This window comes from Choloepus didactylus, chromosome 18 (assembly GCF_015220235.1).
Source record: "Choloepus didactylus isolate mChoDid1 chromosome 18, mChoDid1.pri, whole genome shotgun sequence".
Classification (NCBI taxonomy): domain Eukaryota; kingdom Metazoa; phylum Chordata; class Mammalia; order Pilosa; family Megalonychidae; genus Choloepus; species Choloepus didactylus.
The window spans coordinates 61,395,983-61,409,580 of record NC_051324.1 but is presented as its reverse complement, the minus strand read 5'-3'; the positions used below and the strand labels follow the sequence as shown (position 1 = coordinate 61,409,580).

The window sequence follows — 13,598 nt, the reverse complement described above, 5'->3', positions numbered from 1 at the left end:
TTCATCTCCCCAAAACTCTGCAATGGTACCTGGCTAAACCTCAATGACACACAGTTCAAATTAGTCATTCTCAATGGAGAAGTGAAAGATACACATGCATACACACACACACCCATGCACACACACACAACGGTGGCCATCTCTACCTTACCTCTGAAGGCATCCTCTTAGAAATAGATATCCCATCAGGTTTCTCTGGCATTGAATTTATATTAATATTTGAGTCTCAAATTCTTTGAAGGAAGGCGCTATGGGTGTACAATAATTATGAAGGGTCACAGATGTGGGAAACCTCCATCACTCTGCTGCCTGAGGTTGAATGACACCTTCTGTCCATGTACACCAACCCCCTGCTTGTTTTCTGCACTTGCCTGTACCCCTGACATTTCTGCATTCACATTTCTTTCACTCTTGTTAACTTCAACAAAGAAGAATTTGTTACTCCTGTAGTTTCAGAGGACATAATTTCCACTTATGCAGTGATATTGGGTAGGATTCTAGAATTTTGTTTACTCTTATTTATGCAACTGGGTAGGGGCAGGGGTGGGAGGGTGGTCACAGGATCAGCGCACATTGAACAATGCTGACTCTTGTAGCACGTCCTTGTTTTGAGACTTTGTCCTTGGTGGTGGCTTTTAAACAGAAGCCATGAACAAGGGGTACTCTTAGAAAGCGGGGAAAGGCAGTAAAAATAGAGAATTATTTTCTAAAGCAAAACAGATCATTTGAAGAGCTATGCTATCCTTGGATTATAAGGCATTTGACTTTTGTGCATTATTACCAAAAACAGCATCGCTGTGCAGATATGAGCTCTTGAATGAGCAGGGTTACTGTGGGTCAGTGGAGATGGAGACAAGTCCAGTCTGCAGGCAAGGCGGACATGACAGCCCCCTCAACAAAGCTTTTCGTTTATGTGTTCATGGATGAATTCTTCAGACCCTCCACGTGCCCTTACTTTGACCTGTCCCCAGCAGAAAGCCCTAGGTCAACCTTAGAGTGGAGTTAAAAATCCATGGGAGAGGCAGGGAGGTGGGATCGGGGGGAACACCATAGATAGGTTCCAGGGTGTGGACCCTAGCTTTTATGTTAGATGGTGAGTTCATGGGTGCTTATTTTATTATTACACTTAAGAATTTATGTTATATATATATATATATATATATATATAGGAGCTGACCATTGAGCTCCAGCCTAACCCTGGGGTTCTGGAAATTCCAGGACCATGTGTGAACTGTCCCTTTAATCCACTTGGTTTCTTTGCCCTGAGGAAACAGCCCTGCCTTCTGGGGCAGACAAGGAGGACTGGATGATGATGAAGATAAAGATGACGATGATGATGATAGTGGAAAGGGGGGGGGTGGCGGTGGTAGTGATAATGATAGAAAGCACTGATTTAACATGTATTACTATTAATAATAATAGCAAATGCATCCAGTACTGCTCTAAATGCTTTACCTATATTAACTCATTTAGTCTTCACGCCAGCCCTGTGACACAGGCACTAACATTCCTAGTTTACAGATGAAAAACCTGAGCAATTGGGTAACTTTTCCAAAGTCTTCCAGCTAATAAGGGGTGGAGTGAAGACTTGAACCCAGCTGCCCACTAAGTTTTGCTGTCTTTTGAAGAGAAGTTGACTGCCATCTGCAGCCCCAGCCGAGCAGAGTGAGCCTGACTGTCCCCTGTACTTGCCTCTCCTGGAGAAGGCATGGCAGTCCCCTCTGCCTGTCCGTCTGCCTGCCTGAGTCCACACCTCCAAGCAGGCCCTGGGCAAAAGCCCTGGCTTCATGCCTAAGTCCACTCCACTCCCTCTACCATGGGGCACCTTTCCCTTAGATTTCCTGACCTGCCGTGGGCTGCTCGGTTCTCCAAGCTGGTGACACAGCCCGCATGTCATATCCCCACCTCATTCCTAAGCCTTTGCTCACAACCCACATGCCTTGGGCTGGTCTGTTGCCTGGTTATCAGGTATCTCTGGGGAACCACGTCAGTATTTCTCAGTCTTCATCATCTTATTTGAATGGATTTTATCCAGAAATGATATCCTTTCAACCCAAGCTGATTTTTCTTCATGCTGGGCTTGACGGCTGATGATTCCAAAGCAGGCATCTCAAGCCAAAAGATGGGAATATAATTAGTATTCTGCATTTCTAGTGAAGGTCTGGAATTACAGAACAGACTTTCCATTCTGAAAGGGCTGAGACCATGGAACATTTCCTTCAGCAGCTGTGTGCAAAGGAAATGCATTCTTACCAAGTTCAACTGTGGGGCTCTGGGCCCATTTGGGCAGACCCTGGGAGCACAGCTGGTGTTTCTGCAACTGAACGAGCAAGAGAAATGTGTTGTTCTGTTCTGCTGGGTTTGGAGACCATCTACCTTTCAGAACTTGAGTTGGCACGATAGATATTAAAAAACAGAAATCTCATCCTCCATGCTTTAGTACAGTGATTTTTTTTCCTTCTTAATTCTGAGTCAAAACAATTTGGTTCTTGTGGAAAGTGAGAGATAAGAAATGGGCCTTATGCCAAGTGTATTTTTCTTGACCTACTGTTGCTATCAGGCTGAGAATTATGCCACTTCCTTGATGACCTCAGAATCGGAATTTCTTCCAGCGGTGCCTCCCAAGTGTGGGCCAGAGCCGCTGGTGGGCATGACTTTTGGTACTACTTGAGCTGGTTTCTGAAGGTGCTGCACTGATACTAAAATGCATTAAATTACATGATAAGAAAGTTATTCCCTTTCAATTTTCTTTCAATCTCAGTTGTAACTCAGAGAGAGACACTGTTTGGGGCTAGAATATCCTTAATGCTATTATACTTGTGTATTTTCCCTTTGGAACTAGGAGAACAGGCCTCAGGCAACTATATCCAGCTAGAAATTCATAACACTTAGATTTTCATTTTATTTGTTTCATGGTTACTTTCTATTTATGGCAAACCATCTTGGTTTTCCACTTACCATAGTGATAAGTTGTTTTTTTGTTTGTTTTTTTTTTAATGTTGGCTGTTAAAAAACTAGCCAATTTAAAGAAGAATTTTAATATTCCAATGATGCCAATGATGCTGATCCAGGGACCACACTTCGAGAAGGACTGCTCTGGTGTAGTAAACGAACAGTTCTTGACCCTGGCTTCACATTAGACTCATCTGGGGAGCTGAAAAGATGCTAAAGTATGGACTCCAGCCCAGACCAATTGAATGTGACTGTGGGGTGGGGTAGGGGGACTGGCATCTGCATTTTATTAAAACAACCTGGGTGTTTTCACACAGCAGCTAAGGCTGTGAACCACGGCTATAGGATAACTCAGCCACCAGGGGCCCCTGTGCTGGTTCAGCTCCTCACTGCCCTCTGACCCCACACCTTGAGTGCATCTTTCATCTTCACGTCCACTTCCTCACTTTACTTTTCTCTTTCCTAGCTCTCCCTCTTCTGGCTTCCCTACAACCAGCCCTGTTAGTGATGCCTTCCAGCAGTGCTTCTTAGTTTTAAGACATCACTGACACCAGGCATTGGCCATCACTTGAGATAATTTCCCCATCATAATGTTTTCCACAGCGTTTGCTTGCCAGTTTATAAGTTGTCAGTCCAGTTTCTGAACATCGAATTCTTTTCGCTGTTGTTCTCTGCCAGGGAATTGTATTAACCACAAAAACAATGATAATAATAATTGGACTCTTCCTGTGTGCCTGGCACTGTTCTACCCACTTTGCACGTATGAGCCTAAATAATCCTCACACATCGTCCTACGAGAGAGGTATGATTTTCCAGATGGAGAAACTGAAGCACAGAGAGGTTAACTCTCTGGCCCAGGGCTGCACAGCCACTAGGTGGCAGATCCAGAATCCAAACCCAGGCGACCTGTCCCCAGAGCCCATGTTCAGAGCAGAGGGGACCCCAAGGTGGCTGCTCTCAATCCTGATCCAGGTATCCCTGGCGTGCGAGGGGCCACAGGCTGCTCTCTGCTTGCAGTAAGAAATTTAAATTTGGACCCACAGTCTGCTTCAGTGACATTTGGAATTGTTGTCTCTTTATTTTCAACTTAAATGATAATATCTCAGTAGGAAGCCCACGGCTTTAAATCCCATCAAGATTTTAACTCATCACCATTCAGAAGAGATCAGCCTTAAATGATTTCGTGTGTGCTGGCTGTCAGGAGTATAAATTGAAGATTTAGAAGTCAGCACCTGCAATCCTTCTGCAGCTGGCAGGAGGCAGCTCCAGAGCTCTCCATGGCCTCAGTGGTTCTTTATTAGCTTCTCTGGAATGTGACCTTCGACAGCCTCCGTGTTAGACATTCCAGGGTGCTCTCTGCCTTTTAAGAAGTATCTCATTCTCATTCCACTGCTTAATTGGAGAGAGGCCTTTGCTCCCTTCACATTCCTCATGGGAGAGCTGCATTTCCTATGCTCACATTTTTCTCCTTTGTGATCCCCAGGGTGCTGCTGTAGAAGACAGACCTTCTGCATTGCATTGAAGCCTTCTGCAAGGGCTTGGGTGAATTCTCAGGTGGCCAGAACCCCTGAGGACTTCCAACCTCATTGAAGATTTTATAATTATGGGTAGTGGGGATGAATCCAAAGCTCTGTGCCTGGGGCAGAGAAGCACTCCGATCATGGAATATTTTTTTCTTTTTCATTTCCCAAGTGCTCAACAGTATAAGCCACTTTATATACATTATTTCATTTAATTCCAAAACAGTCCTATACCACTGAAATTATATCCCTGTTTATTTTTCTGGATAAAGAAACAGAAGCGCAGAGCCTTATACTCCCCAGGGCTGAGAGTTACACAGTGAAGGAGGCAAGATTTGAAAGCAGACTTGGTGAGCTGTAAGCCCGTGCCCCTTGGTTTTATTTATGTTCTGTCTACTCCACAACTAGAGGAAATCAGATATTATGTTAGGGAAAGAAATACTTTGAAGGCATAAATGGAGTACCAGGAACATATTCTCAGCTTCCCTGTGGCTGGCAGACCTGAGCCAACCCACCCTTTCTGTCAAAGTCCCCTTGAAGATACTGGAATATGGTCCCATTGTCACCTTCCTGTGCTCAGGCTGCCAGGTACGGAGGATGTAAGGCTATTGCCAGCAGGCATCAACACACAGTGTGTCTACAGGCAAGACAGGCAGTGCTCAACTTGATTCTGCTCTTCGGGCTGCACCCCCCTCATTTGTCCCTGAATCCTTCCACCCCCTCCTCTACCCCTGCCCACTGCCAACTCCAACGCCTTCTCGTAAAATGCTTCTGAAATTCTTTATTTAATAACAGAACAAATTCTGCTGCTGATCTGCACCAATGGGCTAAAGCACTGGTTCTGCCTCTCCCGTGCAGCAGAAGCGCCTCGAGCCTGGTCAGACACAAGTCACAGGCCCCACCTTCAGAGGTTCTCATTCACTTTGAGAGTCTCCAGGCTAGAGAACCCCATCCCAGATGTTTATCAAAGTTGTCTGGCTAGGTTGAGACCTGGTGATGGGGAATTTCAGCCACACAGGGAAGATGCCACTGGCGGGTGGTGAGGAAGCCATTTGGGGCATGCAGGCTCAGGCCTTTGGTGTCTTTTCATCATAGTGATAGGAAACGACCCATTTTGTTGACGTGCAGTGACCTGTTTTAACGAGCCTCTGCCAGCCATGCCCCTGAGCTTGCCTCTATCTCTGTGTGCAATTATTTTGGATTCCTAATTATTTTGGATTCCATGTCAGTGCTTCTCAGTCTGGAATGTGTGCTGGAACCATCTGCAGTCTCGTTAAAATGCAGCGCCTGAGTCAGTAGTCTTGAGATGAGGCCAGAGATGTCTTCTTCGTGTCTAACACGCTCCCCAGGTGATGCTGATGTTGTTGGTCCATGGACCCATGCGTTGGGCAGCAAGGCCATGGTGCAGCCGGGGAGGATGTTCTGAGTTACAGCTGCAAAACCTCTGTGCCTCTCGGCCCTGCCGATGGAACTATCTGCGGAGCTTTTAAAAGCCACACTCTTCAGAGACTCTAATTTAAGTCTAAGCATTGGGATGTTTCACACACACACACACATACACACAACACCCTGGCCCAAGTGATTCCAGTATGCACCCAGAGTTGGAAACCACTGACATATACAAAAAATACAGAGAGAGTGCGATGACACCTTCTAGCAGCTCAAGTGCATGTGCCATGAACCAGGTTGGGCTGGTGGCTTGGAAGGGCAGGGGATATGCTCCCATTCTCCTAGAAAAGGGCTGCAAATGTCACCTGGGAGTCTCATCAAAATGATGCTGTGTCAGCAGGGTTGGGTGGGTCCCCGGTCTGCATTTCTTACAAGCACCATCTCGAAGTCCCTTTCATTCAGCTTGGTATTGACACAGGTCACCGAACAATATGGGTCAGTTCTCTTTTGCTAACATTTGATTTTTGTTTCTTTTCTTTTCATAGTACGAGATGCAAAAAATTTAATCCCCATGGATCCAAATGGGCTTTCAGACCCTTATGTGAAGCTGAAACTTATTCCTGATCCTAAGAATGAAAGCAAACAAAAAACCAAAACCATCCGCTCGACATTAAACCCCCAGTGGAATGAGTCTTTTACATTGTAAGTTGTCTCTTCTCTTCGTGATTGAATTACCTTCCTGCATTCCTCACAGCTGCCCGTCTCATTATCTCTATAAATGTCTTTAAACATCTCTTCATTCTTAAGGCCTTCTTGGACTGCTGTTAGAGAGGTGGCTGTTATCACTTCCATATAATGGACTACAACTTGCTTTACCAAGAGTTTACATAATACAGGCACTGAATTATTATACGTATCTACTCTGTACACAAAAATTCTGTTAAAGGTATTAGAGGGGATATAAAAATGTTTGAGATTTGTCCCCATATGTTGGTTTGTTCCCTTCTTTGGGAGGGATGAGGAAAGGGGGTAAGGCAATATCTTTTATAATTTTAAAAACATGGAATAAGTGAGTAATATGGAAAGTGCTATTAGCACTGAAATGTGAAGATCATCCTTGCCTTCAAGCAGGGAAGGCTTCCTGGAGGAGGTAACATTTAAAGTGAGCCTTGAAGGATTGCCAGGATTTCAGAAGTAAAGATGGAAGGGAAAGAAGGAGAGAGGTACTAGGTAGAGGGAATGGCAATACAAGGCAGTGATGAGAAAGCTCTGGCTGCAGTTGAGCATGATCAAGTGGCCCTCTTTGTGGACCAGAATGCAGGAAGCAGTTTATCTGTGGACAGCTAGAAAAGTAGCTCCCTATTGTATAGAATGAGGCTGGCAACTTTTCTCTGTAAAGGGCCAGATGGTAAATATTTTAGATTTTACAGGCCGTGTGGTCTGTCAAACTACCTAATTCTGGTCTTCTAGTGCCAAAGCAACCATAGACAATATGAAAACAAATGGGCATGGTTGTGTTCCGGTAAGACTTGATTTGCAAAAACAGGCAGAGGGCTGGATGGGCCATAGTTTGCCAACCCCTGGTCTAGATGGTAGGTTGGGGCTAGTACTTTGCTGGCGATGGGGTGCCCCATGGGGAGAGAATCGAATATTCCTTTTCTCTCAGGCATGTGGTATCTCCTAAGAACCGTCATCAAGATGATCATGTGTCCTTGTGCACGTGTGTATTCTTTTGTAGTAAATTAAAACCTTCAGACAAAGACCGGCGACTATCCGTAGAAATCTGGGACTGGGATCGAACAACACGAAACGACTTCATGGGGTCCCTGTCCTTCGGGGTTTCGGAGCTGATGAAGATGCCGGCCAGTGGATGGTAAGGAAGCCCCTAAAAGGTTGACTGTGTCTGTGTCAGACAAGCATTGGTGGTCTCAGAACTTTAGACCATTTAGAAATTCAGAAAATAAGCTGGTTCGAGTCTCTGAAATGGCAGTTGAATATGTAGTTACTTGGCTAAAATCTCTCTATAGGGCGCACTGCACGAAACAGCTAGACTAAAGGTTGAAGGAGAGGAGTCGCCGAACCTGTGGTGTTGCCATGAACACTTAACTCTTCTTCTCTTCCATGTCTTTGAAGGTACAAGTTGCTGAACCAGGAAGAAGGTGAGTACTACAATGTACCCATTCCAGAAGGGGATGAAGAAGGAAACATGGAGCTCAGGCAGAAATTTGAGGTGAGGATGCCAACAAAATTATTCGATCCATCTTTCCTCCATAATGCATAGCTTCAGGATGGGCCAACCTTTTGTGGTTACATTGCTGAATGGGAAAAAAAAAGACAGTAATTTAAATGTTAATAATCTTTTTCTTTAACCACAAAGAATGTGTAATCATTTTTCTTTGCAACGTGTTGATGTTCCACATCTGTTATCAATTAGACTAGAAATTGGAAATATCCCAGAAATGAGCATGGTTGGATTTTGCATAAGATATTGGTTTGTACATCAGTGGGGAGACAGGCAAGCTTCTGAGTTCAGTATTTTCATGACAAAGCAGGGATTGTGCTCCTCAGAAGGGGAAGAAATCAGTTTGGTCTTTCTTTGGGAAGTCGTTTGAGTGTAATTAAGCTATCATGCTGGCATCTAAGCTTTATTCTTTTCCTGCTGTGAGAGACCAGCCTAAACAAATATTCCTTTGCATTTTGAATTCTCTCTGATTTTTGCTCCAGGTCTTATAGAACAAGCAGTTCTCTCTCTCATTCTTCCTCTTTCATATTTGTGCTTGCTCGGTCCCACATTCACCTGTTTTCTCTCTTCCTCCTTTTTCTGCTCTGCTTCTGTCCTCGTTTTCTTCTCCTCTCTATGCCTCCTTCTCTTTACTTACCAGATATCTCAGCTTTAGACAAACACTGTGTTCTCCAAGTACAAGCCTATGTTGCAAGTCACAACTTTTAACTTTTTTCTTTTTCTCTAATCCCCTGCATTTTGGCTGTTGGAGGAATGCATATATATATAATGACTTCTAACACTAACTACTCAGAATTAGGCCAGTCTTCAGGGGTTCGAGGTTCAGTCTCCATGAGACTGTCCTCACTTCTGACCAGCTGGCTACTAATTCAGGGGTTCCCACTTCCCCTTCAGAAACAGTAATTCAGGGAACTCAGGAAAGTGCTATACTTACAATTGCAGCTTTTTCGTGGCAAAAGGGTACAACTCAGGTCCAGGCAAATGAAGAGATGCAAGGGTGAGGTCTGGGAGGGTCCGCAAATGTGAAGCCACCGTGTCCTCTCCCGTGGAGTCAGGATGCATCAGCCTCCTGGCACATCGAGGTGTGTCGACACCCAGGGACGCTCAGGCGAGCCTTGGTGTTGGGCTCCAGCCCTGCCCCTCTGGGGAGGTTCCCCCAGAGAGTACAGGGCTGAAAGCCCAACCTGCCGGTCCCTGGTTGTCCTTTCAGGCCCGCCCAGCCCCACCCTGCCTCATGCTGTTCCTATAAACTGGTGTGGGGGGGGGGGGTTGCGGGGCGGGAGGGGTCACCAAGAATAAAAAAAGACACGCCTGTCACTCGAGATATTCTAGGTGTTCACAGTTCACCTCCCAGAAGCCCAGACAAAGGCAAGACCTCTCTTTGGGGAGCCCAGTCTAGTAGCCTATAATCGGTCTATGTGTTGGTTAATTCCCTTTTGAATTGCTTTTCTTTTCTGACCAATTTGAACTCCCCCACCCTAAAGAAATCCGCGTGACGGTGTCCCCGTGGGTGAGTGTGTGCAAGATGCCGTGCTGATGCTGAAGTGCTAACACTCAGAATACTGATGTCCGTTTTCCCCTTCTGTTGTTTCCTTCTCCCGAGTAAAATCCTGACCCAAAGAAACATAGAGAACTTGTCCAGTCGGAATGAATTCCAAGGGACTTTGTAAAACATGAAACTGTTCAAATTATTTTATTGAACTCATGTTAAAACGGCTGTCGCTGGCAAATACTTTAAGGCAAGAGCTGCAAGCTGGGATGCCCTCCCTAGCAGAGAGGGAATGGGGCACAGGTAATATACATAAATGGCATCCGGCATCAGGCCTCAGGGTCAACGAGGCGATAGGGAGCGGTGGGGACTGGGGACAACTGGTGATCGCAGGCCCTGTCTAAGGGCAGCCGCTGCTACTCAGCACTAGGTGATTATTGCCATGCATGGAGGAGGGCCTGTGTTGCCAGATCTTCCAGTTCCTCCAGAGAAGCCAAAAATCCAGGTTTTTATTTGGCATATTCTGATTTCTTTTAATGTTGGCAACTGATGATAAACCTAGAACTCCATGTTGGTCAAACAAAACACATCTATTGCCTCAACACAGGTAGGAGTCACCCGGTGGGAACTGCCTGTAATCTCTGCTTTTAAAGACACAGGAGAGAAAAAAATTAAAAGAAAAAATATATTTGGGAGAAAAATGAGGTTCTTCCCAAAGGGCCATATAATATTTAGAGGCACTCAAGTACAAAGTTAAAAATCAGGGTTTGTGTAGCCTCAAGTGTCTACGCCAGGCCTAGCTGGTTTTCAGTTTGTTTTTTTCTACTAAGCCTTCTCGTCTCCTTCCACCACCTCCCCACAGCCAAGGACAAGCAGGCTTCCTTAATCCCATCCCCAATGTCACACCACCCTGTGCCGGCTGGACCCTTCTGGAGAGAATTTCTGGGCGTTGGGGTGGCATTACCCAGATGTCCCAGGTAGAGAAGATGCTAAAAATAACCTCATTGAATTTCAGACCCTAGTAGGTCCTTAGCAGCCAGGGTGTGGGGAATGGCTTGGAGGCATCATGCTGGTATCACTCTTTGTACTGCCTGAGACTAAGTCTTGCAGAGGCAGAACTGTTGACCCACATTTTATGCCTCGTTTCCATGGCTTCCTGGTTAGCAACCTTCCTGTTTTTCTGAGCAGCAAGTCCAGCCTTTATAAAAGGTCAGAGTTGTCCTGCTGGTTACTGCTGTGTCCCCTGGGAGAGCCGGGGTTTTGCAATGGGGACTAGCCCACAGAGCTGCAGCATTCGAGGAGACAGAAGACATCAGCAGGGGTGCGCGGGGGGGCCCAGCCTCTGCCCATCAGCCTTTCGGTGCCATTCAGCGCTCGGAGCATCCGCAGGAGCTAGATGCCGGCCTTTTCTTTAAGCTTCTTTTTACTAAGCTTTCAGCTTGTATTTCCTAGATTTTACTCATGCGTTATATTGGGTTGTTTACCTAGAGCATTGTTTTTGAGAAGCCATTGCAAGAGACTGGCAGAAAGCCCACTAGATGGTGATGTCACGAAGATGCTAAGATCTGTATGACAATTGTCATGCTGCAGTTTACATTGAACATACAAAACTTAGCCTTAGGCGCTATTTGGGGAATTTCCTTTAACCCCCACCTCCTTTCTTCCTTCTCACTCCCCAGCCCTGGTGTGACTGCTTCCTTCTGTCCATATAATTGCCATTTTCTCAAGCTTTTCATCTTATTTCCGTCCTTTCTTCCCACCAGCTCTTTCGTAGATACTGTCTCCACTCTCTAGTAACAGTTTGATTCAGCTGAGTGGGATTTTTTTTTTTAATTTAAAGTTCAATGGTGAATCATGATTGGAATAAAACACAATACGATGGTTGGTCCTTTTAGGAGCAGGCATTATTCAGTGGGATTGCCCAGCATCCAGTCGATAGGATTTTTCTTTTCTTGTCCAGCTGTGTTTTCTAGCAAGAGTTAACTGAATGTGGCTTTCAAATCCCTGCCCAGAGATCAAGTCAAAACAAAGGAAACTCAAAACAAATGAGCTTTTACAACTCTGCCATATATTAGTATTCATCTGATAATAAGATGGGAACTTTTCCAAATTTATTTTGATTCTAGAATCTTGGCAAATAGAAGGAGCAGTGAATGAAGCTCTTAGGAGCCAAGGAAAATCCAAGAATGGTTGGAAATGACCTTACTCCCTGATGTGTGTCCCACTAGAGCAGTTCATTCTGCCTAAAAAACAAAACCAAATCAGAACCTTGACTGCAATATTCTGTGACCCTTTAACCTGTTCCATGTTTGACTTCAGATAAAGCATACATGGTCTCTGATTCATCAACACATAAATTCGTTCATTTGTGTAATAAATAAGCTTCCAGCAGTGAATAAGGAAGACAGTCCCTACTCTTCAGGGACCTTATGTCCTGTAGCCTTGTGCTCCACTTCAAATCCTTCTTGGGAATGAGGCAGGGAGTGTATTGAGAAATAAATATAACCCCCAGTGCTGGCTGGCAGTGCTGCAGCCCTCCCTTAGCTGCTGAGCACAACCAGGAGTCTTGTTCCTTCCTCCCACCCTGGGGCCTCCACTGCCTGTGACAAGTCTCATTGTCAGAGTCCGTAAGAGGGTCACCGCCTGGGGTCAACCAGCTTTTCCTGTAAAGGGTCAGATGATAAATACTTTAGGCTTTCCAGGCCATATGGTGTCTCTTGCAACTATTCAACTCTGCCATTATGGCATGAAAGCAGTGATAGACAATATGTAAACAAGTGAGCATGGCGCGTTTCAATAAAACTTTATTTACTAAAACAGGCCGCAGATTGGATTTGGCCCATAGGCTTTAGTTTGCTGGCCCCAGTTTAGCCTGTGGACTCCAGAATCATATCTTGGCATTGCCACTTACTAACCATATGACCTCTCTGAGCCTCAGTGTCCTTAGCTGTAAAATGGGAATAATAACAGTATTTACTTAATAGACTGGTTGTAATGATTAAATTTAGTAGTCAAGATAAAACAAGCATAGAGCTGGCCTAGAATAAGTCTAAGGATTGGCTATATAAGGCTATATAAGGGTTGGCTATCATCATCACCATCATCATAGTTGGTATCATCATCATTATTTTCAATGTTTCATTACAGAAACTGGGTTATAGAGGGCCCTTTTTGGAGCTTCACTAAAAATGAACTTTCTTGCTGAAATAATGTTCTAAATAGTAGGTATGTTCTTTGTCCCATAGTCCAGCCATATTACAAATTAAAGCATATTGGTGAGAACCTCATCCCCATTTATAACATTGTTTTTATGGGAAAATTTATCCTGATTCACATACAGATGAATTTCTGGAACATAGTATGTTTGTAAATTGGAGATTTCATGCGTCTAAGAATGTATACTCTCTGGACACAACAGCATATCATCGGTGGTATTCAGGGCAGTAAATACAGTCTCCCAATGAGAAGTTAGCTTGCACTGACACTTCTCGACTCCTTTGGGCCACATCTACCTGCAGAGTTTGTTGTCCTAGAATGGGAGGTGTGGGGCTGGGGAAATTGGGAGTGTCAGGGGAGGATGGATGGTAAAGAAATTGGGAGGAGGTTTAGGGGAAGAACAACGAGTAAAGTGAGTCCTGGGACCAATCTCCAGGCTTCCTTTGGAGCCAACTACTTCCCTTCTCCAGGATAATACATACCCCCTTCCCCACCCCATTTTCCTCCTTTGCAGCCTCTCTCCTAAGGCCTGGCTCCTCCTTTCCTAGGACAATGCATTCTAATCAAGCCCTCTTTCCTCAATCCTAATCCCTAGATTCAAATCAAGCAGGAAGGGCTGATACCCCAGGGTGGGCCTGGGTCCCAGGTAAAGAATGCTGAGTTTGGAGCCCAGAACTCAATGGAGACTACGTCTCCCTTCTCACATTTCGTATTTCTGTTTTTAACAAAATTAAACCTACTGTCTCCCATTTGGCTCCAGTGTCACAATGACTACTTCCAATTTGTATTT

General features: G+C 45.0%; 1 protein-coding gene across 1 annotated transcript in view; it reads left to right on the top strand.

The window, feature by feature from the left end:
• PRKCA (protein kinase C alpha) overlaps positions 1 to 13,598 on the top strand; it is a 447,219-nt gene that overhangs the window by 357,072 nt on the left and 76,549 nt on the right. The window contains exons 6-8 of the mRNA XM_037808858.1: positions 6,407 to 6,563; positions 7,600 to 7,734; positions 7,995 to 8,091. Of these exons, the coding sequence (XP_037664786.1) occupies positions 6,407 to 6,563; positions 7,600 to 7,734; positions 7,995 to 8,091 (389 nt within the window). The remainder of the gene's footprint in view (positions 1 to 6,406; positions 6,564 to 7,599; positions 7,735 to 7,994; positions 8,092 to 13,598) is intronic.